Raw genomic sequence first — 25,371 nt, 5'->3', positions numbered from 1 at the left:
CTTGTCACCTTACCCTTTTGTCTTGGACAGCACAGTGCGGGGAGGACATAATGTTTCATATGTTTGGGTCAGTTGTAGAGTGGATTTGATGTATATGAGTGGAGCGGGATAGCATGATTGCCCACTTTGGTGGGTACATGCATGATTGCTGTTAATATCTTGAGAAAAATGGCAGAAGGGCTGGCAGGCTTCTGCAAATGTCCACAGTGACATTTTCCCATGAAAATGCTGTCTGTTTGATTGGTAAATGTACAGTGATGCTCCAGAGCTGTCAGATCAGCAATCTTGATTTTCTCAAACACTCTGGTTAATGTTCTTTTAAATCATTAAAAGGTTTAGTACGAATGGGGTTTGTTTGGTTTGTTCTGTTTTTTGTTCCCAGGACTCATTTAAGCTGCAGTATTTAAATTACCTGCCAATGCCAGGACAAAAGAACTATCCACGTAACCAATACTTGCTGAAGAGAGAGGCTCTCAGACTTGTTTCTGGAACAAAGTTGGCATGCGGTTGATCTCGGACAGGGTCTACTCAGCGCGGCTGACTGCTAAAGTGCTGCTATATCAGAAGATAACTTTTATCTTTCATGAACAGTTAACATTTTTAAACCTTGCCATCCCTTTCCTCCCTCATCCCCCTCTTCCTGTTCACTCCTCTTCCCTTTACCCTATTTGGTTCCCCTCCAAACCCAGTCACAGATGTCCTATGAATATATTTAAGATGTTGCCAGAATGTGTTGCTTTGCTGTTAAGCAGAAGACTTATAGCACAGTGCATCCTGCTGAGAGAGTCATTGCAAGGTGGGTGGGGAGGAGGCTGCTACTCTCAGACTGAAATTAATATCCATTGCTAGGCCTTTGAAAAAGCATTCAGCTCTGAAGAGCAACAGAAACACTTAGAACAGCCAGACCAGGCCCCCCCAACTTCCCTGCGGCTTTTGGCTGTTTTGACTGCAGACCTATTTTTTGTGGAGAGAGGACCCTTGAAATTTGACTATTACGAGCCAAATCCATCTCTTTCCTCTCCTGCCTGCTATGCTAACCCTTTGGAAGCTGGATGTGTATCGTAGTCTCCCTTCACATCTGCTTGGCTGGGGAATGCTAGTCAATGAAAAGTTAAACTCTCTTCTGCCAAAGTCCCAAGCATGATGGACTGGGGCTGAGATCCCACCCACCCCTGCCCCAGGTAAAATGTTGGCCCAGGGCAGTATTTCACTAGCAAAGGGATTGTCTGTACCATCTTCCTCCTGCTGTTCTCCCTGAAGACAGTGTATTGCTGATGGCTTACAAATCATGCTGTAAATTGGAGGAAGTATGAGGCTAGGGTGAGGAGGAAAGCTGGACATTGCTCCTTTCTTTCCATTCCTTCTCCCCGGAGGCTGTAGCTGGGTGCTGAAAGAGGGAGCTGCTAAAAACCTTGCGGAGGTCTCAAGATCGAGCCACCCTAGAGTGGAGACACTACACAAACACTCTGGCCGTGACAATAAGACTTGCTCACATGAATGAGCAAATGCACAGTCCCCTGGTGATGGCAGATAGATAAAATAAGTATGGCCATGAGTACAGTCAGTACAGTTAGCAGTGGCTCCAGGCTAGTTCTGCAGCATTTCTGGGGCTGGCCTTGCTAGAAAGCCTTTGGAGGGAGAGCCTTTGGTGTGCTTCTCTAACCTAAGTGCATGCTGCGTTGCAGTTTAGGGACACAGGCTGATTAGTCCCTTTGCTGATAGCTGAGCTGGATCTTTGCTTTCTAGCTGAGCCTTTTGCAAATTGCCATTGTTTAGAAGATAAAAAAAGCCCTAAAGAAGAGGGACATGAGAGACAATTCTGCATGTCTCTGAACTAGACAGAGAGGTCTGGGGGAAAATGGCTCTTTTTACAGAGCTGGAAGGAATTGCAGCAGGCCTGCGTTTAGATCAGAAAAGACTGTGTAAGTCAGTCCCTGGCCATTCCAGGTTTGGGCCCAGATCTTCCACTGTAGGTCTTGAATAACCCCCGCTGCCTTAGTGGGGAGTGGCTCCGATCCCACAGTAGGAAATCGGGATCCTTCGTCTCTGGACTGGGGGCTGGAGGAGTTTTAAACAGGCTTTGTTAGCACCTTCTAAACTTGGAAGTTCGTAGATGGGAAATTTTTTTAAGCTATTCTCATCAACTTCACTTTGCTGGGGAAGCAGTTGCATTGTTTCTAATTGCTTGGGATGTGCTTTTTCCACCAATGAAATTTTGCAAGGAGCTAGGCCAAGAGTCCCCAAAGAGCAGTCCAGAGGGCTTAAATCATTTCGGTGACAGCTAAGACAGACAAGAAGGTGATGGAGTTATGGAGGAAGGGAAAGCTGGTGCTTGGGGAGTACCTAGTACAGTTCCTGAAGCACATGGGCAGCAGTGTTGAGCACTCAGCTCCCTGTATTTTCCTTGAGCCTAGAAACTACATTAGTTCTAAAGAGCGTCTCAGAGCACATGGTGACACTCCTGTTTTCTGTTTGAACTATTACTGTAAAAGAGTCAAACAGTTCAACAACTGAGCTCTGTTCAGGTGACACTGACAGTGTGACTTACGTCTGCAGAGTCATAAAAGTTCCAAGTCACAATGATAAGTTCATCCACAACTAATTTTGGCACTACTTTTAAGTCTAGGAAGGCTGTTTTGGATTTCAGGCAGCTCTACATATCAGGCATACTGCAGTCCCAAAGCCAAAATGGCAAGGGAGCAGAGAGAATCAAAGTTTACATCCCAAACTTTGCTGAATTGAAGTTCCGAGTCTTATTCTTACTGTTATTTGAACACTGTTCCTCTAAGTTCAGTTATTACAAGATCTGCAGTGTGGTTGCATATCAGCAGGTGTTTATATGACCTTGGCTGCAGATTTAATAGTTATTTTCCTCAGTTTGGTCATCCTCTTGTCTTTTACATTTAGGTTATTGTAGAAAACAATGATCTGTTACTCCAGCCTCTGAAGGCTGCAGAACTTCCTAATATTTTAATTGCATCTTTGTGGCCAACACCTACAAGGATGCATTTTATTTTGCTACTTGAGAGAATTTGGGAGAACTGGAAGACTGGCTGGCCAAACACAGAGACAACACCATTGCAGATTGTCCTTGGTTGTCATAGCCCTGCTGCTCCATGCTGCTATTCTGTAACTTCTAAGCACTGTTGGGTCTTCAAGTGGTACCATAGTTTGAACTCTGCTATATAGAGCTGTTTAAGGTACAGTTAGTGAGCAACAGCTGAAATCCATTTTTGGCACACGGTAAGAACAGTGTCTTACCCTCAAGAAAGGACTGTGTCTGGGTACTTCATACAGAACCGCAGAAGGGCAAGCATTCCTACCCCACTCCCTGAGTTGTACAAATTTTCTCATAGCTAAGAAGGAAACTGAAGTTAACTGATCTAACTTGAACTTGAAACTGCCACAGCCTGACATTTGGTGGTGTTTATTGTGCACCAATGTCAGAAGAAAGTGGCTTTTTCAAACTCCCCCCCACCCACCCACCTTTAGTGTGTGCGTGTGAGTGTGCAAGAGTGCATGTGAGAGAGAGGTTTCAGCATGAACTGGATGGATAATCCCTCAGCCAGGTTGGAGTAATTGCAGAGTTTATAATGAAAAGAACTAGAATGTGTCTGCTGAAAGGAGATAAAAAAGGGCTGGAAGTGTCTGTGGGCTTTAAGTGTTGCACATCGCTTTGAAATGAAATGAAATACCTCTGCTGCATAGAGATCGGCACTTCTCCCACAAGTAGGAAGCTCACATTAGCCTTCCCCTTGGACTCTGGGATGGAAAGTACTGGAGGTGTGGGACATTCAGAGCAGGACAATCCATTATGGCCACACCGTCTCCTGCTTGTGACTCCTTTGCAATAGGGCACATTTTTGCTGCAAGTATTTCTCATCCTCAGAGGAATACAGCTTGCTTTAAAATATGCAAATAGAAAATGGCATGAAGGAATTACTTCTGTGGCTGTCTCCTCTGGGGCAGCCCTCTCTGCTCCCCATTAACGTTCAGGGACAGACATATCCGCTGTTGGAATGGAAGGATTCAGGTGACAAGTTGAGAAGTCTATGATCATCAGAAATGTTGAAATGGTTTACACTTGTTTCTAAACTGGAAGCTGACTTGGACCACCATGCTCTATCTACCCGCCACCTGCTCCTGCTCCAAAGGATCCTATTTTCTTTTTCTTAATTTTTTTTTGAACACTGAAAAAGCTGGAGAGTATCATGTGCATTTCTCCACTCCCAGGTATGTGTTTCCTGCCCCTGCCACATGTTCCTTTCTCAGTCTGAGCAGAGCTCCAGGCTTGGTTCTGAGTTTTTTGGCATCCCAGCTCCAATGGGAAGCACATCTCCAGGTTGGGCTCTTTGCCTAACTTTGTTAGCTTCCTTTAACACCATTTTAGATCTGCCTTTTGTGGCTGTTGATTCCTAAATCCACTCGAGTGGGGGAATATTTGTGTTTGATAAATCACAAATACTAGCAGCTCTTCCTAGCTAGAGAAGTGGGAATTGTGAGAGGAAAAGGAGGAGACAACCCAAGTGGTTGAAAGCTAGGAGGGAGTGCGGGGATGGAGATGGATCTCCACAGAAGTGGGGACAATGCTGAAAATAGATCTTCTAGCTTGTGTAGTTGACTCAGAAGAATAGAGGTTTTCTCTGAGAACATCAAAAGTCATCAGGAGGTAATCAAGTAAGGCCTCCAACTGTTGAACTTGTTGGTTGGTGCCCCTTTTAGGTTGCATGGGGGCATAAGGAGAAGGGGATGGTCTAAACTACACTTGCCAAGAGAAGAATGCCATGGTCTCCAAGTGGCATGCATGATGCATCTGACATGCTGAGCCTTGCCCCCAAATGTTGTTCCCCCCAAAGCAGTAAGCAGCAGCTTCCCAGAAAGAGGGGGGAACAGCAAGTGACCCAGCTGTCCCCAAAGGAGATCTCCATATGAAATCCCTCCATCCTTCTGCTGGCAAATCCCTACCGGATTGATTGGCATGAGGGGGCCACAGTCTTTCTGTCCCCACATTTAAATCAGAGACTCGCAGAAGCAGCAGGTCCCTTGGGCGCGTGCCTTCTCCACAACCTCAGCAGCAGGTTGAGAGCAACGGCTGCCTGCTGAGGCTGAGCATTTGGCTTCCCCTCCTTTCCCCCTCACCTCATTTTTTTTTAAAATGAGGTGTAGCCAAACTACTGGCAAATCCCAAAGCGTCTCTCCTAGTGTGAGCCTTGGCACACTGCTAGAAAAAATCATCGTTTGTCTTGTCATAAAACTCTTCTTGTGACTTTGTGCTTGTACCCAAAGACCGCTGGGCTTCCACATTTGTTGTCCAGCGGATATCCCATGGGAGTTGGCAACACTGTTTAATCCTTAGTCATGGTAAGCTGATATTGTCAAAATCAGAGGGATGTTGATGTACATGGATGTACAACAAGCCCTTTAGATACTGTAGCTAAATCCTAAATCGGTCCCTTTTTTTAATAGCCTATCACCCTAAAAGATACCCTGATTTCTGCTCAAGCAGGAGCCAAGTGCAGCTGTGGCCAGAAAATCAGCATGAAATACCAGTCTTCATCACAGACCAGCTCTGCTCACACATGTACGATGAATAACAATTTGTTGCCTTTACAGGTAAAGTGTTTTAATCTGTTGGCACTCAAGCACTGGTTTACGTCTGAGGAAAGCTCCATGTGCAGGAGGAAGGCAGGCCAGCCTGTCCCAGGCTATTTGCAGTGGCTTTTACAAGGAGCTAGCTGTGAGAATTTGGGGGCAATTCAGTGTGAAAATCTGGAGCTGCTTTTGAGCGTAAAACTTTGCTTTCAGCTACTTTGTCTTTATCATGCAAGGCATTACAGGGCTCAGCCTAGCCACATTTTAGCATGGCAGAAAAATAACGTGGACCTCAGCAAAGTGTAACATCCCATTTCTCCCAGTCATTTTACATCACTATGTTTAGGAGAGCTGCATGCCTGCCAGGCCAGCCTATGCTGCATCACTCCTGCCTGCTCAGGCTGAGGTGGATGTGGAAGTGGGAGAGGTGAGAAGGAACATGTTTTCTCCAGAGTTTTCTGTTTGTTACTCTGCTATATTTGTTATCTGGATTCTTAAGTAATGAGTGCTTTGAATTTTGTGATTATGTTACGGTGATGTGTAGTTAATGTACTAATGTTCACTTGAGCTAGGATCATGGTAACAGTGTGGTTTGTTTTTTTTTTTTAACTGTTCAGAAAATAACTTAAATACAAATACAAAGATTAAGCTGTGAATCTCTCCTGTTTTCCTTTTGGGGTGAAGGACATTCAAAATATCAAGCCTGTATCTTCCTTGAGGCCCATGTATGTGACTCATACTTCTGCTACACGTGCACTGTACACGATGTTTGCAGCATGAACACCTGGAAGTGCTGCCGCCAGAAGGTGGACCGCTTTGCCCCAAGGCCTGGGTAGGTGCAGCTTCACAGAACACACAGAGTCTGCGGTAGCCAGTCCCACCCCAGAGCTGCTACTCACTGATGAATGCAGCATAAAAGACTGTGCTGGCGGTCAGAAAAAAACACTTATTCCTAAAACCACAGCATACTTTTTAATTAACAAACTCTCCATTCATAGCTGATGGCCTCTGGCTGGGGCAAATGAGTCGGCCCTGTAAGCCAGAGAATGGATGTGACTGACACAGAAGAGCTGGAGCCATCCTGCCCATTAAAAAAGTGTGGGGGAGAAGCTATAAAGACTTTGTGTTTTTCTGGGTACTGTTGCAAGATCCTGGTAGGAGAAGCACAAATTTGTTTTATAAGCTAATCAGAATCCTGCTGTTCAATAATGAGTGAGTAATTGACATATCTCAGCACCGCCATGCAGCTCCGTTGCTGGGGATGCTGTCATGCTTACAGCTCGCCCGAATTTTAACGCAAGCACCCTTGCCCTCAGAATACCTTTCTCTTAAAAATGCTCCTCGAATAGCAGCCTTGGATCTTTCCGTTTTACTTAACAGCCCCTTTTAAAACAAAGGCCACTGCAGTTTTAAGATCCTGACTCCTGGGGTGGTCAGAAAACAAACAAACCCCGCGCTCCTGCCGTCTCTCTCCCTGCTGGCTCCATTCTTGGGAGCCAGCAGGGGACTGGAGATTGCAAAGGCTCCTGCTTTTCTGAAGCGCTGGGAGCAGGATTCCCGTCACTTCCAATCCCCGTCTCTCCTTGTGACAGGGTTCCCAGCAGCCGTGTGCTTTGTTTGGCAAAGGTTTTGGTTTTTTATGTATGTGTATATATATATTTACATGACTTTAACCTTTTTTGTTCCCTCCCTGCTCTTTCCTCCCATCCGATAATAGATTTGGAAGAGAAATTGCAGTGACAGGCTTCATCCATCGTTTTGGATCAGTCTGTAATGCAGGATGCAGCTTGACTTAAGTAACATGTGACTGCCAGCACACACAAATGAGACCCCTTACCTTTTATACTCATAGTCCCGGGTCCCTGTGTGTACCCAAACAACACACATCGTACCCAGTCCTACAAGAAGGAGGTTCTCCTTGTGGGTTGTTTCTAGCTGTTCCTTAGCTAGTCCTTCCCCTTCTTTTCCTTGATGTCTAAAGACAAGGATCAGAGTATTTATTCCAGATTTCTAGGACTGGGGCAGTGCTGTGCTGCAGGGCACAGGCTGGAAAACTTCTCCCAGGAATTCTGGCATCACATCCTAAAACTCAAGTACTAAAGAGAGTCTTTGCGAAAGAAAAGTAATCTCAATTGTAAATTTCCACTGGAAAAGAATGAACACCAGACAGCTTATCTTAAATAGATTCAGTGGTTAATTACCCTTTCTGTTTAAAAATGTGTGCCTTATTTCCACTTCAAATGAAGGAGGAAAGTAATGTTTACCATAGCTTCAAATTAACAGCATTTGATCAACCTACAGCTTTAAAATGAAATCTCTTTTTTTTTTTTTTTTTTATTATATTATATACATACTTTCAAGAGTATAGTAAGCTACTTTTTGGAAAGGGGAAATTGGCCAGTTTAGACCTGCTAGGCTAGAATTAATGTAATTCTTACAAAAAAATGTTTACAATGAATTCAGCAGTTGGGTGGTGCTGTGTTGGTTTGAAGAGGGTTAGGATGGCGAGCTCTCAGCCGAGGAGGCAGCATGGCTGGGGAAACAAAAGCGCTGAGCAGATAGACATGCTCTAGTGCTGCCATTGATTTCTGCGGGTGAGCTGTCCCGCTGTCCTGGCAGCCCGTGGGGTATGGGCTGTGCCTGGCTCCAGCAGCATCCTGGCCCCATTTGTTCAAAGGCCGTGTGCGGTGGAGCTCCCCCCATGCAATGGCAGACCTGTCAGAGCCCAGGAGGGTGTGGAAATGATTCAACGTTTGGTGGAAATAAGATGCCACTCCTGGGCTTGAGAGCCTGGTGCTCTGCCTGTATAGCTGTGCTTGCAGAAGATTTCTCTTTTCCAAGTGCTCAAGTTGCTTCACAGCCAATACACACACTGCCCAGGATGCTGTCCCAGGAGGAAAGCACCTGCGCTGCTGGAGGAGAAGACTAGCAGAGGAAAGTTAGATCGTGCTTCTGCCAACTATTCCATGAAAATCTAACATAACCCACTAACGGGCTGCAGAAATCTGAGGTCTCAGCCTATCCCCTTTGCTCGCCGATCCTTCCTTGGTGAGAACAGCTGAGGACATCTGATGGACAGGGATGTGATGGTCTTCCAGCAAGCTCCCAGCAGTGCATGTCTGTGAGTACCAGCTGCTTTGCTTTGCCCTAGGAGAGCTTGAACACATTCGTTTTATGGCCAGGAGATACTCTTTGTTTCCCACCAGTGTTATCTTCCCATCCTGAGCTGCATCTCCTAAGTGCTTTGCTGACATGTACCTGGCTGGTAAGAGCAGCTAGAAATTTCCAAACCAACAGAGAGGTTGCTGAGCGGTGGGGCTGATGTGCCAAGGACCACTGAAGCTGGATAAGGAATATGACCAGGAAAACCTGGGCTTGAAAAGGCCTTACCTGTACAGGTGAATAGCCTTCCTGCAGCTGGAGAATGGAGTCAGATGGGCTTTCCAGTGCAACAAGGCAGAGACAGCAGCCTGAGCAGTGCTTTCAGTAGGGACACTGCTGAGTTTCTTCTGGTGGCCACTGTGGTTTGCAGAAACTCAAGCCCCTGCTTAACATCACGCAGCTGATGTGTCCAAAACTCCCTGTCCCATGCCCAAAGCACCCTGCTGGCATTTACAAAGGCAGATCAATGAAGGCTTCTCCTCCGAGGGGGCAGCAAGACAAGGAAGCACCCAGACTGTCTATTTCTGCAGTGTCAACTCTGAAAGGGCAACGCTGGCAAACTGCTCTGACCTTTCAAGCTGCAGAGATGTCTGTGAGCGGCTCTGCCTGCTGCACCTGTGCTGCCGAGTTTCCTCTCCTCCAGCGCAGGGAAAGGGGTCAGTGGCTGCTAAGCAATGCATCTTTTTGCCTACATTTATCTGAGCCATTTATTGCTTCCTTGTGGACTTTGTTCTAGTTTGGACTAGATGGTGCTGGGCAAACACCAAGACCATGTCCTCTCCGAGGGATTTCCACCTCATCTTGGAAAAGGGGACAGACTATCCTGGTGGGTCTTCCCTGCTGCCATATTCCCCAGTCCTGCTGAAATCTTCATACCATTTTTTTGCAAGTATTTTATGTCTTTGGTGTGGGGTCCTGCATGGCTGGCTTGTGGTTGCCAGTGCCTGGCCCTGGGGACCTAGGCAGGGAGGCAGGAGGCACCAGGTGCTCTGCTATTGCAGTGGGGCTGGCTCTGTCCTTCCCCTCCACACAAGCTCCTTGGGGCAGGATGGATCCTGCCTCTGCCCCCACCATGGGCAGCTCAGCTCTGCTGGCACCCTGCACAGCACCACACCGTCAGCTCAGGGGAAGCCCTTGGGAGAGCATGGGGCTCCCAACAGCATCTTTGTCCTCCTGGCCTTGGCAAATGCCATCGCTCTGTGCAGGATGCATGCTGGGACCGGCTTTTCTTGCTGCTCTGCCTCTCTCAGTCCTGAGTTTCTTTGCATGCCCCAGGTACGGTGTGTGCAGTGCCTCGAGGAGAGGAGGCGTGAGTATCCCATGGCATGGAGATGGGGACAGCCCCAGCGCTGTGTCTGGGGATGGACAGCAGCGAGGCAAGAGTGGGACGGCAGTTCCTGGGAGTGACAGTGGGAGGGGATGAGGATGCTTTGTGGGCTCACAGCCACTTTCCCAGCCAAGGGGGATGTTTTAGCCAGGGAGTCCTTGCACTGAGGCAGGGGAGGAATGGGGACGCCTGTAAATTGCAGAGATGAGCTCCCTTGCAGTACAGAGCAGCGGGTGTTTCTTGCCAGCACTCGTCTCCGTCTTACCGTGTGCCACCATCACTGGGTCAGGTCACAGGAGTGTCTCCAATTAACCCAGCTCCCTGGTGACCCTTAATTGGCACCCCAGGCTTTCTTCCTCCTCCTCCTCCCCCTTCCTCCCCCAGCACGTGTTTCTCACCTGTACATCTGCTGCTAAACCTCTGCTCCCGGCATCCCAGCCACTGCTGGGAACTGGTGGCAGTAACCCGGATTTGTCCCCTAAATCAGGGCAGTGGCCACCCCCCTGGCTTGGCACAGTGTCCTGAGGATGTCCCTGCTTGGTCCACGGCATCAGGCTGTGTGGTGGGAGGAGGGCTGTGGGCCGAGCATTGGGCTTGAGGATGGGCAAGGGCTTCAGTGCAGAGAGGCTGGGAAGCTCCAGGAGGGTTTTTAGGTGGGTGCTTGCTGGGATGGCTCAGGATGGGGGATAGATGGCTGCTGCTGTTTCCTCCTCTCCCTGTGGCAGAGACCACTGGACTGGGGACATTTAACCCTCCAGGTGCTGGTCCAAGAGACGAGCCATGTACCTGGATGAACAGAGTGGGAGTATGGCTGTGGGAAACAGCATGGCCTGGCTTATCGTCCTGTTCCGCATTTGCTGCTTTGCCCTATCTTAGCACAGGGCTTGGGGTGAGTCCTGGGGGTGTTTAGGGCTGCCCTGCAGCATTGCAAGTGCTTCGGGCATGGCTGGTACCCTCAGGCTGCATGTCCTCCTCCTGCTGGGTCATCTCACCCGTGGGCATGTCCGATAAATGGATCTTCATCCTGCTGCTCTGGGAATGAAATGGGATCATCCTCCAAAGGACCATGGCTCCCTGCAGGTCTCCCCTCACTGAGGCCCTATCACCGAGGTCTCTGCAGCCACCCAGCACACCTGCACGAAGGTAAAGGCAATGCCCTGATCGAGACAGGGAGAAACTGAGTCTGAGCAAGACACAGGAGCTCTTGAGCAGGTGCCTGCTCTGGGAAAAGCTGAACGCTGGCAGGCTGGGAAGGGCTCATGGCTGGGGAGAGGGCACAGTGCTTTCGGGGAGAGCCGGAGGCCCGTGTGGAGGGAGGAGGAGACAGGAGCTGGAGCATCCTGCGTGGGAGGATGAGGCACCCAGGCTCTCCCTCAGCTGAGGCAGCCGGGCTGGGGTTGGGTACAGCGGGCCCAGAGGTGCCCGTGCCCACGGGGTTCTCGCAGCCCTGCTCCCCTGCCCCATCCCTGCGGGACCCCTCCTGAAGTGGGGACAGGCGCCCTGCTCCCCTGCCCCATCCCCGCGGGACCCCTCCTGAAGTGGGGCCAGCCTGTCGGGGCCTGTCCCTTTTAAGGTCTTGGAGCTGTTGCCAGCCGTGGCTTAGTGGGGTCCCCATCCTTTCAACTGGCTGTTCGGCAAATTAAGAGCTTGCTATTAGGCTGCTAATTAAAGGCACTTCATTAGCAGCAGGGGAGGCAGCTTCTGGCCGCAGCAAAATTGGATTCCTCTGAGCTGCCATGAGCCGAGTCTCTCCTCTCTGGGGCTGGGGGCTGTGCCCCTCCGTGTCCGGGGAAGGCAGCTGCCCTGAGCCATGGCCGTGTGGGTTACCAGCCCTCCTACCCGAGTGGCAGAGGATGGGGCACATGTGCCCCACATGCCTGACAGGGTGGGAGGGGGGTGCTGGGGGTGTTGGGTGATGTGGGGCTGCGCCTTCGCCCCCAGCCTCGGGGGGTGATGCGGGGACGCTGCCCTGCTTACGGTCCCCGGGCCCACCCCCGTTTAGAGGGGACATGTGGGGGCTCTGAACGGTGGCAGAGCATCACGTCGGTGGTCCCGCTGCCCCCCGGCCTGGCCACGGCCCCTCAGCGGGCTGGGCGGCCCGGAGGTGCCGGCCTGCCTCTGCCCCTGCCCCCGGCGGGAGGGGGGAGGCCCCCGGACTCCTCCTCCGGCCGCTCAGGCGCCTCCAATGAGCCCCGGGGGCACCCAGGCTGCCTGCCCTGCCCTGCCTTCCCTTCCCTCTCCCCCTCCTTCCATCTGAAAATGGGAGAGACGAGCCAGGCTGCCGGACCGGGGCTGCCTTCCTCCCCCCCCCCTCCTCCTCCTCTCTCCCCCCGCTCTGGCTGCAGCCTCGCCCCGACGGTCGGGAAAGGGACCCCGCAGCCCGGCGGGGACATCACTGGGGTGAGCTCCCTGCGGGCTGGGGGGGGGGGCTGCCTCATCCCTGCTCCCCGTCTGCCCCACGGTGTCCCGTCCTCCCCAGCCCCTGGCCTGACACCCCCTCCTCCCCCCCGCCTTTTCCCGGCTCGGGATTCCTGTTGGGATTAGCGGGGATTTGCTGTGCGTGAGCCGGGAGCTGCTGGGTGCTACGGATCCGGCTATACCGTGCTGGGACGGCTGCGGGGAGGGCCCGGCTCTGGGTGCTGGGACGCGGGGCTGCTCCCGGGGGACGCAGGCTCACCCCGCACCCCCCACGCCAGCCCTGTCGCTGTGGGGCCGTGGGACGCTTATTGCTCCAGGGGAGACAGCCGGGTGCAGCACCCAGGGGTGCCCCTCAGGGTGGGGGGTACCCCGAATGCCTCTTGGGTCCTGCAGGGCACCCCGATCCCCGGGGGGGGGCTGGTCTCAACCCTCTCGGGCTGGGTCGGGGCTGCAGGGTGTCCCTCCGCAGCCGTCGGCTCCCCACAGCGATGTCCCCCTTGCAGCCGGAGCAGGTGAGAGAGGTGCTGGTGGGGGGTGAGGGTTTGGGAGGTGGGTTCATGTGGCATTTTTGGGAGGCCTGGGACCTGCCGCGGGGAACTGCACCTTTCAGTGGCGCTGGGCCTCCCGGGCAGGGAGGTATGTGCGGGGCAGCTGGCAGCAGTGCCGTTTGGGTGCCCCCATCTAGGGGAGGGGGTGGGTGTCTCTCCCTCCTCGGCCTGCCCCTTTCTGCCCGCTGCCCCCTCCCAGCCCTGGGGCAGGGGTGCCTGGGACAGGCAGCTGGGACAAGCAGCCTGAGCTGGGCCACTGCCAGGGTAAAGCCTCACGCCACAGCCACGAGACCGGCCACGGGGAAGCCGGATCGGCTGGGCTGAGTGCTGGGCGGTGGCATGAAGCGGTGCTCAGCACAGGGCTCCGTCACATTGAGGGCTTTGCTCTGGGCTTTGCTCTGGGCCAGGGACATCCGTATTAGAAAAGGGGCAGTGACCCAACACAACTCATGCCACGTGTGACCTTGGCCCCCGGCTCTGCTGGCCCAGGCCTGTGCTGATCCCTCCTTCTCTCTCCCAGCACCTCACCTTCCCCTTGCTGTCAGTCACCTTGCTGGTGTCCTTTGGCTCCTCCATGCTCTATGGCTACAACCTGGCCGTGGTGAACTCGCCAGCGGTGGTAAGGGATGGGCAGCCTCTCTGGGAGCAGGGGAAGGGCTCTGCATCCCTCCCTGGGAGGGTGGAGGGACCACTACTCAGCAGCTTCACATCAAAATGCTGCCATTTCCCTTGGGCAGTCACCTGTGGAGAGCAGTCCAGGGAAAGGGATGGCATGGGAGGGACATGGGAACCTGTGTTCATGTAGTTCCCCCCAGACAGGTACCCCCTGGAAGGCAGGGGCTGGGGAAAGCTGCCCACAACCTCCTTGCTCCAGCTCCAGCTCTGCCTGTGGCATCTCTAAGTTGTCCTTAAACCCCTCTGGTGCTAAGGCTGGCTGAGCAACCAGGCCAGCACATCCTAGGCATCCCCAGTCACGTCCTGCCCTGCGTGTCCTGCAATGCTGTTAAACCCATGGCATTTTCCCTACGGGGCCTGTCTTCCCTTGTCTTCCCCTTTCTCCCAGCACATTTGGTACCCGTGTGTCTCTCTTGGCCCTGCAGCACATAAAGGCTTTCTACAATGCCACATGGTCCCAGCGGTATGGGCACGGGCTGGCCTCTGGCCCCCTGACCCTCCTCTACTCCCTGACCGTCTCCATCTTTGCCCTGGGCGGGCTCGTGGGCTCCTTGCTGGTGGGGGTGCTGGTGGAGCGGTACGGCAGGTAAGGGGTGGCACGGGACAGGGTGGTCGAGGGATGGGAGGGGGCTGGAGGGGCTGCCCTGCTGCTTGTGCCCTGCTAGGAATGGCGCGCTGAGCCGCAGTGCTCTCCTCGTCCTCCTGGCCGGTGGCTTCATGGGCTTCAGTCAGGAGCTGGGGTCCCCTGAGATGGTGATCATCGGCCGCTCCATCACGGGGCTCCACTCAGGTAGGTGGTCCCTGGGCTGCGGGGCTGTGCACTGCCCCTTCCTCACAGCTTGGTCCCCTGCAGCCCATTTCCAGGGGGATGGAGAAGACTTCATACTTCCCGCAGCCACAGGCTCTGTGGTGGGGGTCTCCATGGGGCAGACAGGGCCATGGGGTCCCCATTGTGGATGGTGCTGGGCATGGGAGGAGATGCACCGAGGGTCTGGCTGGGCACCCTTCTCCCTGCCTCCCCTCCCATCCCGGTCCCTCCTGTCGCCCCCAGGTATCTGTCTCAGCGTGGTGCCCCTCTACCTGGGAGAAATCGCCCCCAAGAACCTGCGGGGCTTCCTGGGCCTCATGCCCACCCTCTTCATCTGCCTGGGGGTTTTCTTTGCGCAGGTCCTGGGCCTCCCAGAGCTGCTGGGCGAGGTGAGCACAATACCCCAGCCCATGCACGTTGGACCCTGCTCTGCCCTCCCTGTGACACGTCCCATTTTGACTCCTCTCAGGACAGGTTCTGGCCCCTTTTCCTGTCCGTGGTGGTCATTCCCGCCTCCCTCCAGCTCCTGCTGCTGCACTGCTTCCCTGAGAGCCCGCGGTACCTGCTGATAGAGAGGAACGACGTCTGCGGGGCCACCAAGGGTGAGGGGGTGTCCTGGGGGAGACTGGCTCCGGGAGGTGCTGGGCACTAGTCCAAGGTCTCCTGAGACCAAGGTGCATCCTCATAGCATCCTTCCACACCCAGACCTGACAGCCCACTGTAGTCCTTATGGTTCAGCCCTTCTGTCCCACCCAGTTGCACCATAGCATTTCCATGGTGCCCATCACCATGGTGTGAGGCATCTCCTCGGTTCCTATGGATGCTCAGCCCCATGGGTCAGGTAGGTCCAGAGCAGGGAGGCCAGGGCAGAGCCAAGCCCCTGCTCTATGCCATACATACGAGCATCCATCCTGTGATGGGGAGACGTGTGCCCATGACCCTCACTCTTCCGACAGCGCTGTGCCGGTTCCTGGGGACACCTGACGTGCAGGATGTGATCGAGGAGATGAAGGAGGAGCAGCGGTCGCTCTCCTCTGTGGAAATGGTCTCTGTCTGGCAGCTACTGCGGGACCGCTCTGTCCGCTGGCAAACCCTCTCGGTGGTGGTGGTGAATGCTGGCATGCAGCTCTCGGGCATCGATGCCGTAAGCCCTGCAGGGTCCTCTCCCCAGGACCTGGCTCTGCAGAAGCTGAGCTGAGACCTGGCAACTCATTTCCTCAAGTGCCCCATGGCTCCGTCCCCCCACCTCATGCTAAGTCCCCTCCTCGGCAGATCTGGTTTTACACCAACGCCATCTTCGAGAACGCCGGGATCCCTGTATCCCAGATCCCCTACACCACCGTGGGCACCGGCACCATTGAAGTTGTTGCTGGGCTGATCGGGGTGAGTGATGGACAAACAGATGGATGCAGCCCCTCAGTGCCAGAACCTTGTTGCTAGCTCCCAGCACCATCAAATGGGGGGGCTGGATGGACCCCAAATGCTGTCTGTGCCACAGAACAGCCCCTTTTCTGGGGGACAGAGGGCTTGGCAGGGAAGTGGGGTCGGGAGATGGGATAAGAGGAGCTCGGTTTGTGGGGTCACATCTAGGAGGGGTAGGAGAATTTGGGGGTAAGTGGGTAGCAGGGAGGTTGGGGGGAGACACCAGGCAAGGGGCAGGTTGGTGATGATGGAGGGAGCTAAGCAGTTCCTTCTGGCTTCCGATTTCATTGTCACTCTGTTAGCATAGCCACATGTCTCCATCTGCCCCCCCTAGCCAAGCACTGGCCTGGCCCCGGGCTAGCAGCCCCGGCCCCCCCAACCAGGCCTCATTTAGCTGGAGAGTTAGCACTGGGCCAGGCAGATTTATGGCCCTCGTCCCATCTGCGAGTGTCACCTGGGGCCAGCCTGAGTCACCCAGCACTAAATCCACTCCCTGACAATTAGAGAGATGGATGGGGGGTGGTTGCTCCCAGAAAACGGAGGCTGAGTGGGGGGCTGCTCCCCTCTCCCCATAGCTCAACCAATGGCAGAGTGGGGCCCCCCGGTCAGCCCCCTGCCCCTCCAAAGGGTGTCCCCTTCTCCCCTGCCCTGGCCATGGGGCTGCCTCAGCCCCCCGGCAGCCACCGGGCATGCAGCCAGATTGCTCAGGAGCAGCCCCGCAAATGGCCCCCGATGGACATGCTGAGATTGGTTATAAAATTACAGGCATTTGTTCTGCTGTCAATACCCTGCCTGCTCCAGCCACCGCCATGCCAACCCAGCACCTCCACTCGGTGCTGGTCCGAATGCAGCTGTGGGGCCACCCCAGCCAGCCCCAACCCTGCACCCTAATGGGGCTCTGAGGGACTCCGCTGCCACCCAGTGCACACTCACCCCGGGACCCTGGAGTCCTCGCTCTTCTCATGCCCTGGCCCCAACCCTGGAGCTCTGAGCTGAGGCTGCCCCCAACCCCCAGGTGCCACTGGGAGCATCCTCCTACTTCCATCTGGATCTGGGGTTCAGAGGGTGCCCCTGTCCTGGTTTGGAGCTCCCTCCTCACCCCGTCCGTCTCTGCTCTCCCTCGGCAGTGCTTCACCATTGAGAAGTTGGGCAGGCGGCCCCTCATCATCACTGGCTTCTGCGCCATGGGCATCTGCTCGGCTGGTATCACCGTCTCCCTGCTGCTGCAGGTAAGGTCTGGCTACCACCACCCCCCTGGACCACTGACACGACCGGGGCTGGACCCCTGGGTGCATTAATGAGGGTTGGGTGATGAAGGGATGGATATCACCCTAGGGGAGGGAGCCTGCATGGAAACGAGAGGTGAGCCGGCTCTTCCAAGCAATGTTTTCCCTTCAAAGTTATAGGGAAGGAAAATTCAGAGGAAAGAACAACAAAAAGGAAAACATAAATCCACATAAGAAAAATCCTGCTGCTTCTGGTAGCTTTTCTGCAGAAATAGCTGTCCCCAGGGAGGTGGCTGTGAAATGCCAGGGGACGTGGAGAGGTCTGCAGGGTCCTTCCTCTGCTGCCTGCTCCCGGGAGATGCTCCCGCAGCTCTGAGGATGTGTCAGCATCACGAGTTGTCGAGCTTCGCCAAGGCTGACCCTTACCAGCTTTGCCCCAAACCACCCATTGCTTGTCTGCATCTCTCCCATGTGTCCTGCATGGCCACCATCCCCAAGGGCCACTACTGAGCTGAGGGGCAAGCATGAAGCCCTGTCCTGGGAACGCTGGGTGCAAAGCTCAGGGCCACCACCCCAGCAGCATCCCCCAGCCCCGTGTCCCCTCGCAGACCACCCTGCCCTGGATGCACTACGTCAGCGTCACCTGTGTGGTCGGCATCATCGCTGGCTTCTGCATGGGACCAGGTGGGTCTGGGGCAGGGGGAGCAGGGGGTGGTGGGGCAGGAATGAGGGCTCCGGGGGAGCAGGGAGCAGCGGGGTTTGCAGTTAGGTGGCAGGACCGGCGCCTTGGCCCCTTCCCAGATGCCAGGCCCTGGTTTATCATGCTGCACCCCGCAAGCGAGAGCCCACCACAAGACCTTCCAGCCCCATACATTCCCAGGGCATGCTCAACCTCTTCCTGCTCATCCCTGCTCCTGGGCCAAGCAGGGAGAAAGCCCTGGCAGCCTTTCCCAGACCTCTCTGGAGGTGTCACCTGCTCCCATCACAGTGCGGCTGGCGAGTACCGTCCTGCCCCTAACTGAGCACGGGCATGACAGCGGGCTTGAACAGCAGGGAGTGAAACCTGGACTGGTTTATCCAGTTGATGTATTAGCAGAGCTGTTAACAGATCTATAATTCATCCTCAGCCCAGACTTTATTCACTGTAATTACATCTTTAATTAGGATTTTAATGGCTCATTGTTCACAAACAATGATGAATAGGAGTTTTAAAACAAAAAAATATATATCTCTATTCTGGGCAAGCTGTAAGTAAGAGTCCATAAGGGGCTCCACTCCGCCGTCACTTCTCAGCACTTTTTTTGGTTTTGTTTTTCCCTTGGAGCATCTTTTATAAAGAGGTCCCAGTCAGCCCTGTCCCAGGCAGTGGGACCCTGGTAATGTCACCACATCAAATACAGTCCCCTGGCAGATCCCCATGTGCCCTGAAATGTGCGCTGGACCTTGGATCCTGCCCTGCAGCAAAGGGACAGTCCTGGGACTCAGGACTGCCAGGTCACTGACATGTGGCAGGAGAGGCTGAGTCCTTCCAGGAGAAGTAGCCACAACCTGCGTCCAGTTTTTAGTGGCCAAGTTGGCTTGGGCAATCATTTCCAGTCATTCTGGTTTTTTTCACCATACATGGGAAAAGCCAGTTGGAAAATGGCATTTCTGTGTCCTGCGGGAAATACTGATGCTTGGAAATTTGGTTTCTTCTTTCCTGCCTAAATCAGCCACAGCGTCAATGGAACCTAATTGATAGAAGGAAATTTTCTAAACCATTTTGATTAAGGGAGGCTGGAAAGGACATTATGGAGAGCACCAGGAACACATTTCTCTACACCTGTGATCTATATGAGATTTAATTTATCAGCATTTAGGCAAATTATTGCAAAATGAGGATCCAGATGAATGTTCCACCTTGATTTTGACTTGGTCTGAAACTTTCCAATCAAGTAACTTGTGAAATTGGTCTCAGCACCCAGCAAGGTGCAACTGTGGTATGTCAAGGGGTACATCACCCACCCACCGAGACAGATCCCAAGGGCAGGATACTGGTCCACATGTCCCTGTGCTCCCCATCTCCTCCAGCCCCCTCAGCCCCACAACTTTGACTTGTGGGTCTTGCTGGGCTCCAGCCCTTTGGCCACAGGACTGAGATGGGCAGGACCTGTTGACCCCAGGGATGCCTGAGGCAGCCTGTCCTCTGTACCCTCGCTCTGTCCCCTCCCTCCGCAGCCGGCGTCCCCTTCCTGATGACAGCTGAGCTCTTCACGCAGTCACACCGCCCGGCTGCCTACATCGTGGGGGGGTCCCTCAACTGGCTCTGCAACTTCACCGTTGGCTTCATCTTCCCCTTCTTGCAGGTACCAGTCTGGAGGGGCTGTGGGAGGAGGAGGGGATGGACGTGGCCCTGCTGCTCCCCCAGGGTGGGGTGTTAAGCCCATACTCCTGGCTCAGCCCAGTGCTGGCTGGAGACAGCCCAGGGAGGGGTGACAGGAGGGGACGCTGCCTCATGCCGTGCCCAGCTTGGGGGTGCTTGGCTTTCTTCTCCGTCCCTGCTCTCTCGTTGTCCCCAGATGTCAGCCGGTGCCTTTTGCTACCTGGTTTTCTGCGGCATCTGCCTCCTGGTGGCCCTGTACGTCTACCTTGTCGTCCCCGAGACCAAGAACAAAACCTTCATGGAGATCAGCCACATCTTTGCCACCCGCCGCTCCTTCCTCTCCATCCCGGCACACATCATAGGGATGACAAAGCTCAATGGCTACGGAGCCTTGGAGAGCAGCTCCCTGGAGGGTTCGGGCTCCAGCCTGCCCTGATCTGGGTGGGCTTGGGGGGGACAGGGGTGGTGGAGGAGGCTCGGGCCTGGGGAGGGAAGTGGGGTCAATTTGCTTGGACTGGATCAGCTCTGGGTGTCCCAGGACATCTCACTATGCCACAGCCTGTGCCCAGGATGAGCCCTGATGATGCACCAGGGTTGCACCAACCACTGCGCATTGCCCCCATGCTGCAGGAGATGCCCTCCCAGAGATGAGGGACCTCCTGGAGGAAGTGGGTTCACATTGTTCCTGGGTATGTGGACTTGCCAAGAGCTGCCCACATGAGGTGTTTAATAAAGAGCATTGCCTCCAGAGCCATCATTTGGCAAGCACAGCCTGGGATGGCAGCAAGCTGGAGTGTGCTGGCACTGGTGCATGCTCCCCTGGGGAGGGGAGGAGCAACATGCGATGGGGGACTTGTCCTCCTCCCCACTGTGCCTGGCCGGAAAGATCAAAGTTGCCCCATGTTTCCTAGGAAGGGTGGTCAGGGTGGCTCCTGGGCTCTTGCGTCTCACCCCAGGTTGGTCATGCAAACCCAGATGCTGTTGCAGAAGGGACATGGGGCAGCTCAGAGCTGGGGGAGACTATCCAGCCACCATGTCTCCACAACCTGCTGGAAGCCCCTCGCTGCCTGGCCCTGCAGAGAGTGCTCCCGTGGGACCCTTGCAGCCTCCCAAACTCTGCTGAGGACAAAGGGGTCCTGGCTGCATCCACATCCCTTTGCAGCACCCCATGAATTGCTGTGACCCCGAGGTGCTCTCCAAACATGACCTCTCCCACATCTCTGCCCTGAATCCCGGGGGCTGTGTTGGGGGCTCCCTTGTTTCCTGGGACTGCCACAGGCATGGCGCTTGCATGACCCGGGACCCTCACAGCAGCTCCCACAAACACCATGGGGTTGGGGTCTCCCTGGCCGGCAAATGCTCGGGGCGCTATGGTTTGCAGGGAAACTACAATATTTTGCTCTGGTAAGAGGTAAAAGCCAGGCAGTGGGGAGGGCTGCGTAACCAAAACCCTCTAGTGTCAATGCAAGCATGATTTATTTTATTGCAAATAATGCAGCCCTCTTTTTTTCCCATTGCCCACTCTGTGACAGGCCCACAGCTTGCGTGTTTGGTGCTCATGGTCAGTTGGTGAGGAGCTCACCCTTTCTGCATCACTTGGCAAAGCCTTGGGGTACTTCCAGGGGTGGGTGGGTGCTGGGCCCTTGGAGACAAGGACTGGGCCATACTGGGTCCCCAGTGCCTGGTCCCAGCCCCTCCATCCTCAGCAGCCAGCTTGGGGCTCTCCTGCATCTTGAGCCTTTTAAAGGACATCAGTCAAAGCAGGGGTCACAGCTCCACAGCATCAGCCGCTTCCCACTCCGTCTGCCTCCCGACTCGGCTGCTCTCGGCAGCAGAACAGAGCGGTAAATATGTGCAGCATTACATATGTATAATGGAGTGTAAATAACCCCAAAAAGTGCATTGTAAATAGACTCCAAGTTTATCCTTTATTAATGAGGCACTGAGTGCCCTGCTGTTTTAGAGCAGCGAGACTTTCATAATATCAAAACCTAAATTACACTTGTGTCTCTCATTCCCAGCAAACGACAGCATCATTTCAGGCCTCTTTGCCACTTGTATTTATTTATTCTGGTATTTATTTATCTCCACCCAGCATGCAGGGCAGCTTGGAAGATGCCCCCTGCCCTTCATGTGGAAGGAAATAGCCCCCCTGGGAGCAGCCCCCCATCCTGGGGTCCTGGTGAGGCCAAGGAGCCGGGGTGTTGCCTTATGGCCAAGGACTGCTCTGTGCTGGCTGGTGAGATGGAGCAGAGCTGGGAAACATGGGGTCAGGACCTATTTCTGCCAGGACTTCAGACATCACCAGAGACAGAAGTCCCCTCTTTCCAAGGACTGGAGGTCACTGGCAAAATCCTATGGTGTCTTTTGGGCGCATTTGCTCCTGGGGACCCTTCTGAGGGTACTGTGCCAAGGGACATGTCAGCCTCCTTCCATCGGAACCTGGAAGGGTGGGAGCAAGGAAACCCCATGCTCAGGGGACACTAGCTTCTCATCAGCTTCTTCTTTAGGATATTGGGGCAGGATCTCTGGGACTGTCAGTCCAAGCTGCCCCCTGCCACTGATCTGGTACTCTTGCAAAAGCAGGATTTGGGCTTCCCCTCTGCTTGCCCTGCCCAGGGAGGCATTCCCAGCCATTCCACTGCAGGCTTCTTGTGGAGGATATGGCTGGGTGAACTCCGAGCTGCTTCCCCATGTCCAAAGCTTCTTCCCCATGTCCAAAGCATCTCTCTGGATTGAGGCCTCCAAATGCACTGGTTCTGCTTGGTGAGGGTAAGGCTGTATCCTCTAGCAGTGTCCAAACAGACCTTGCAAGACTGGAGAAGATGCAAAGAAGAGTCCGAGAAATTACTTTGATGCCTGGAAATGCTCCTGATCCTCTTAAGGTTTGCAGAAATGAGAATGACAGTGACTTTCTCCAAATGCCTTCTCATGATGTATCCAGTGCTAAAGGGTGGATGAGTCTAAGCATTGAGGTATACAGGTGGGGGGCTTGAGCTTGCGCCAGCCAAACTGGAATGGGAAAGAAGGCCCCAGTTTGAACTCTCTAGATACTTTGAAATGGGCTCCTCAAGGAGGTGATCATGGCCCATCACTGGATATCTCCAGGTCCTACAGGGAAACTCTTCTTTATGGTGCTTGGCTCAAGATAAGTGGTCACATCTTGACTGGGAAGCTGATGAAATCCTGCCGGACACACCCTGGTGTCCCTGTGCCAGCACTGGTGGCTGGTGAGGCAGCCCAGGCCATGGCTGGACAAGCCAAGGAGCATTCACAGCCTGCTAGTGCTCATGGTCCCTATGGCTCCAGCAGGGATGGGCTCCTGGGGGATGGATCCTGTTAATGATGGGCGGACCCACTAAGCCTCTGGGGCTGAAACCTTCTTGCACTGGTTTCACCAGGTGTCCTAACAGTGAACTGTCCCTGTCCCCTCAATGGAGGTGCCTTTGCTCCCCCAAAATCTCACCTGACTGCAGAGGCTCGATCAGGGACCAGTTTTGAGTGGGGTGCGGTTCCCACATGCTCTGAGCAGGGCGAACAACCTGCTCCTGCCTCCTTCTGTGTGGAGAAAGGGGAGGTACAGCGGCACCCTGCTGCTGCACGGAGGTGGGTGCAGGATTGGTTCCTGTCTCGTCTTACCAATGGAGGAGAGGCTCTGGAGCCAAGCAGTCCCATAAGGTAGCTTGCCATTCGATGATACCCGAAACTGCACCACAGTGTCACCCCCCAGCCCTGAGGACCCCAAAGCAACTCACAGTGCCACGGTGGAGGGCTGAGCCCCTGGCACAACCCCTCCGGGGTCAGGCTGGCACCGTTGTTCCCTTCAGCCCAGGTGGGTTCGTGCACACTTTCCTCATCCGTGCTTCCAGCTTCCCTGTGTCTGCAGCCTGGGCCCGGGATGCGTTTGAGTGTTTGGGGGGTGATTTACCCCCAGCCGCAGGCCCCAGCTGCTCGGGGCTGTTCAAAGTAGGGCAAAGCTGGCAGAGGAGCCAGCATGGCGTGGGGCTCCATCATTGGCCCTCTCCAGTTTCTCCTCAGGAGTGGGAGGACCTGGCTGTGGGGCTGCCCAGCAGCAAGGACATGGTGCATCTGGCACAGCAAGTCATGGGGAGCAGCCTAGGCTGACGAGCAGCCGAGCCCCCACCAAAACTTGACATCAGAGCTCATGGCGGGGGGCTGAGACTGCAGGATGGGACCCCCTCCATCTCCCAGTCCCACCCAGTCACAGTTTTGTGTGCAAACATGCCTCAGTAAAAGCATGGAGGGGGCAAAGGCAGGGGGACTTCTTCCTGTTGGATAGAGGGTTTGTCCTGCACCAGCCCCTCTGCTGTCCTCAGTGCCCCAATACAGGGATTAAAGAGGCCCTGGCTGAAATCTGGGATTGGCAAATCCTCAGGCGATGGGCTGGAGCTGCCCCCAGGCACCGTGCGGGTGGTTCAGGAGGTGAGCATAGAAGGGGAGAGGCAAAGGAGTAGGACACAGCAAATGATGGAGCAAGGAGCTGGGACAAGCCCGTCTCCACCACTGGCCCAGCCAGCCCTGGACCCATGGGCACTGCTCATGCTAGTAACGGCCAGGTGTACCCCTTCCAGGCTTCACAGTCCCACGCACATCTTTGCACTATGGTAAACCTGGCTCACTCCCAGCTGAAAGTCATCCCGCAGCAGGATCTCCCTGGGCTGAGCCCGCAGCTCTCATCTTCTTAAAGTGCAGAGCCAGCTCCAGCCGAGCCTGCAGTTCACATGGACTCTGGTCAAGTGCCTTATTGCAGGGAAAGAAAAAAAAACTAAACTGGGTGATTTTCTTACTGTGTTCTGGGTAACGGGAACTCAGCTGAAACCCAGCACTTCGGAGGGGTGGAGAGCAGTGATTTGTTTCTTTTAAAAGCCTAAAATATTTCCTCGGCATCAACCAGACTCCCTCAATCTCTTAAAAAAAAAGAAAAATATGATGAACAATTTAAGGGTATATTTGGGGGGGGAAGTGTTTGTTACTCTGTAGAAAGAATACTAATTCTGTATGAATGCCAGCAGGTCCATGGCTGATGCCTACAGGAGCAGGTCTCTGCAGTGGGTGCAGGGTGCCAGGGCTGGTCTGGGTGTGGGTGCCTGGCGTCAGGGTGGCCGAATCGAGGGTGCCCGGTGGAGGTTGCGCACCGGCAGATGGCACTCCCAGAATTTATTGCTACAGCAAGCTGCCTCTTGGAGAGCAGTCATGTAGGAGATGTCCTATTATATGGGCAGTTGACTTTAATAGTCATTGTGTGCTTAAAGCACAGCAAAACAACAGTGGGAAAAAAAAAAAAAATCCCCACTCCACTTGGATGGCCCTTTTCCCCCCAGCCCTGCTAGTCTATTTGTACAGTAAATTAAAAATATGAATCACTTCTCTCTACTGCCTCCCCAAACACTCATCCTGTCAGGCTCTGTGTTGTCTTCATTTGTATTACCTTAATTTAATGTTAATTATGTTCTTCATTTACAAAGAACAAGCATTTACACTCCCTGTCTGGGGATTTTCCACGCTCGTGGTCTCCACAGACTGGGAGGCAAAGGGGAGCAGCGGAGGCAGTGGTGCTGGGGAGGGGGCTGTTAGCACGGCCATAGGAATGGGGAGAGCGGGGATGCCACCCCCCAAATGAACCGGTAATGATGAGCGCTATTGCCTTTCGATTTATGAAACCATATCGCTGCCTGTGCTTAAATCCCCCTAATAAATCCTTTTTAAAAGGTCCTCGGCCAATGGAGGGCAGTGATTTATGGTGGGGAGCTGGGGCGAGGGTTTGGTGGCAGTGTTTGCTGCGGGGGGGCGTTCCGACCTGCCCAGCGATG

At 54.1% G+C, this 25,371-nt stretch overlaps 2 protein-coding genes across 12 annotated transcripts in view; both read left to right on the top strand.

The window, feature by feature from the left end:
* BTRC (beta-transducin repeat containing E3 ubiquitin protein ligase) overlaps positions 1-6,248 on the top strand; it is a 123,594-nt gene extending 117,346 nt beyond the window's left edge. For all 7 annotated transcript variants that reach the window (XM_069796840.1, XM_069796839.1, XM_069796838.1 and 4 more), the window contains one exon: positions 383-6,248. The gene's annotated coding sequence lies outside the window, so the exon portion shown is untranslated. The remainder of the gene's footprint in view (positions 1-382) is intronic.
* Positions 6,249-11,650: 5,402 nt separating this feature from the next.
* Positions 11,651-25,236, top strand: LOC104315428 (solute carrier family 2, facilitated glucose transporter member 9-like). 5 transcript variants are annotated; one of them, XM_069796828.1, is made up of 12 exons: positions 11,669-12,481; positions 13,568-13,666; positions 14,148-14,308; positions 14,388-14,512; positions 14,774-14,919; positions 15,000-15,132; positions 15,487-15,674; positions 15,803-15,913; positions 17,080-17,181; positions 17,787-17,862; positions 19,396-19,523; positions 19,737-25,235. In XM_069796828.1, the coding sequence occupies exons 1-12, from the start codon at positions 12,035-12,037 to the stop codon at positions 19,974-19,976; spliced, it is 1,956 nt and encodes a 651-aa protein (XP_069652929.1). In that variant the 5' UTR covers positions 11,669-12,034; the 3' UTR covers positions 19,977-25,235. The 5 variants fall into 5 exon arrangements, with proteins under 5 accessions (XP_069652931.1, XP_069652932.1, XP_069652930.1 ...); XM_069796832.1 differs by lacking the exon at positions 11,669-12,481 and adding an exon at positions 12,911-13,011; XM_069796830.1 differs by lacking the exon at positions 19,737-25,235 and having other exon boundaries at positions 11,651-12,481; positions 17,980-19,414.
* The last annotated feature ends 135 nt before the right edge of the window (positions 25,237-25,371 follow it).

Source organism: Haliaeetus albicilla, chromosome 11, assembly GCF_947461875.1.
Source record: "Haliaeetus albicilla chromosome 11, bHalAlb1.1, whole genome shotgun sequence".
Lineage (NCBI taxonomy): Eukaryota > Metazoa > Chordata > Aves > Accipitriformes > Accipitridae > Haliaeetus > Haliaeetus albicilla.
This window is presented reverse-complemented; position numbering and strand designations above follow the sequence as displayed.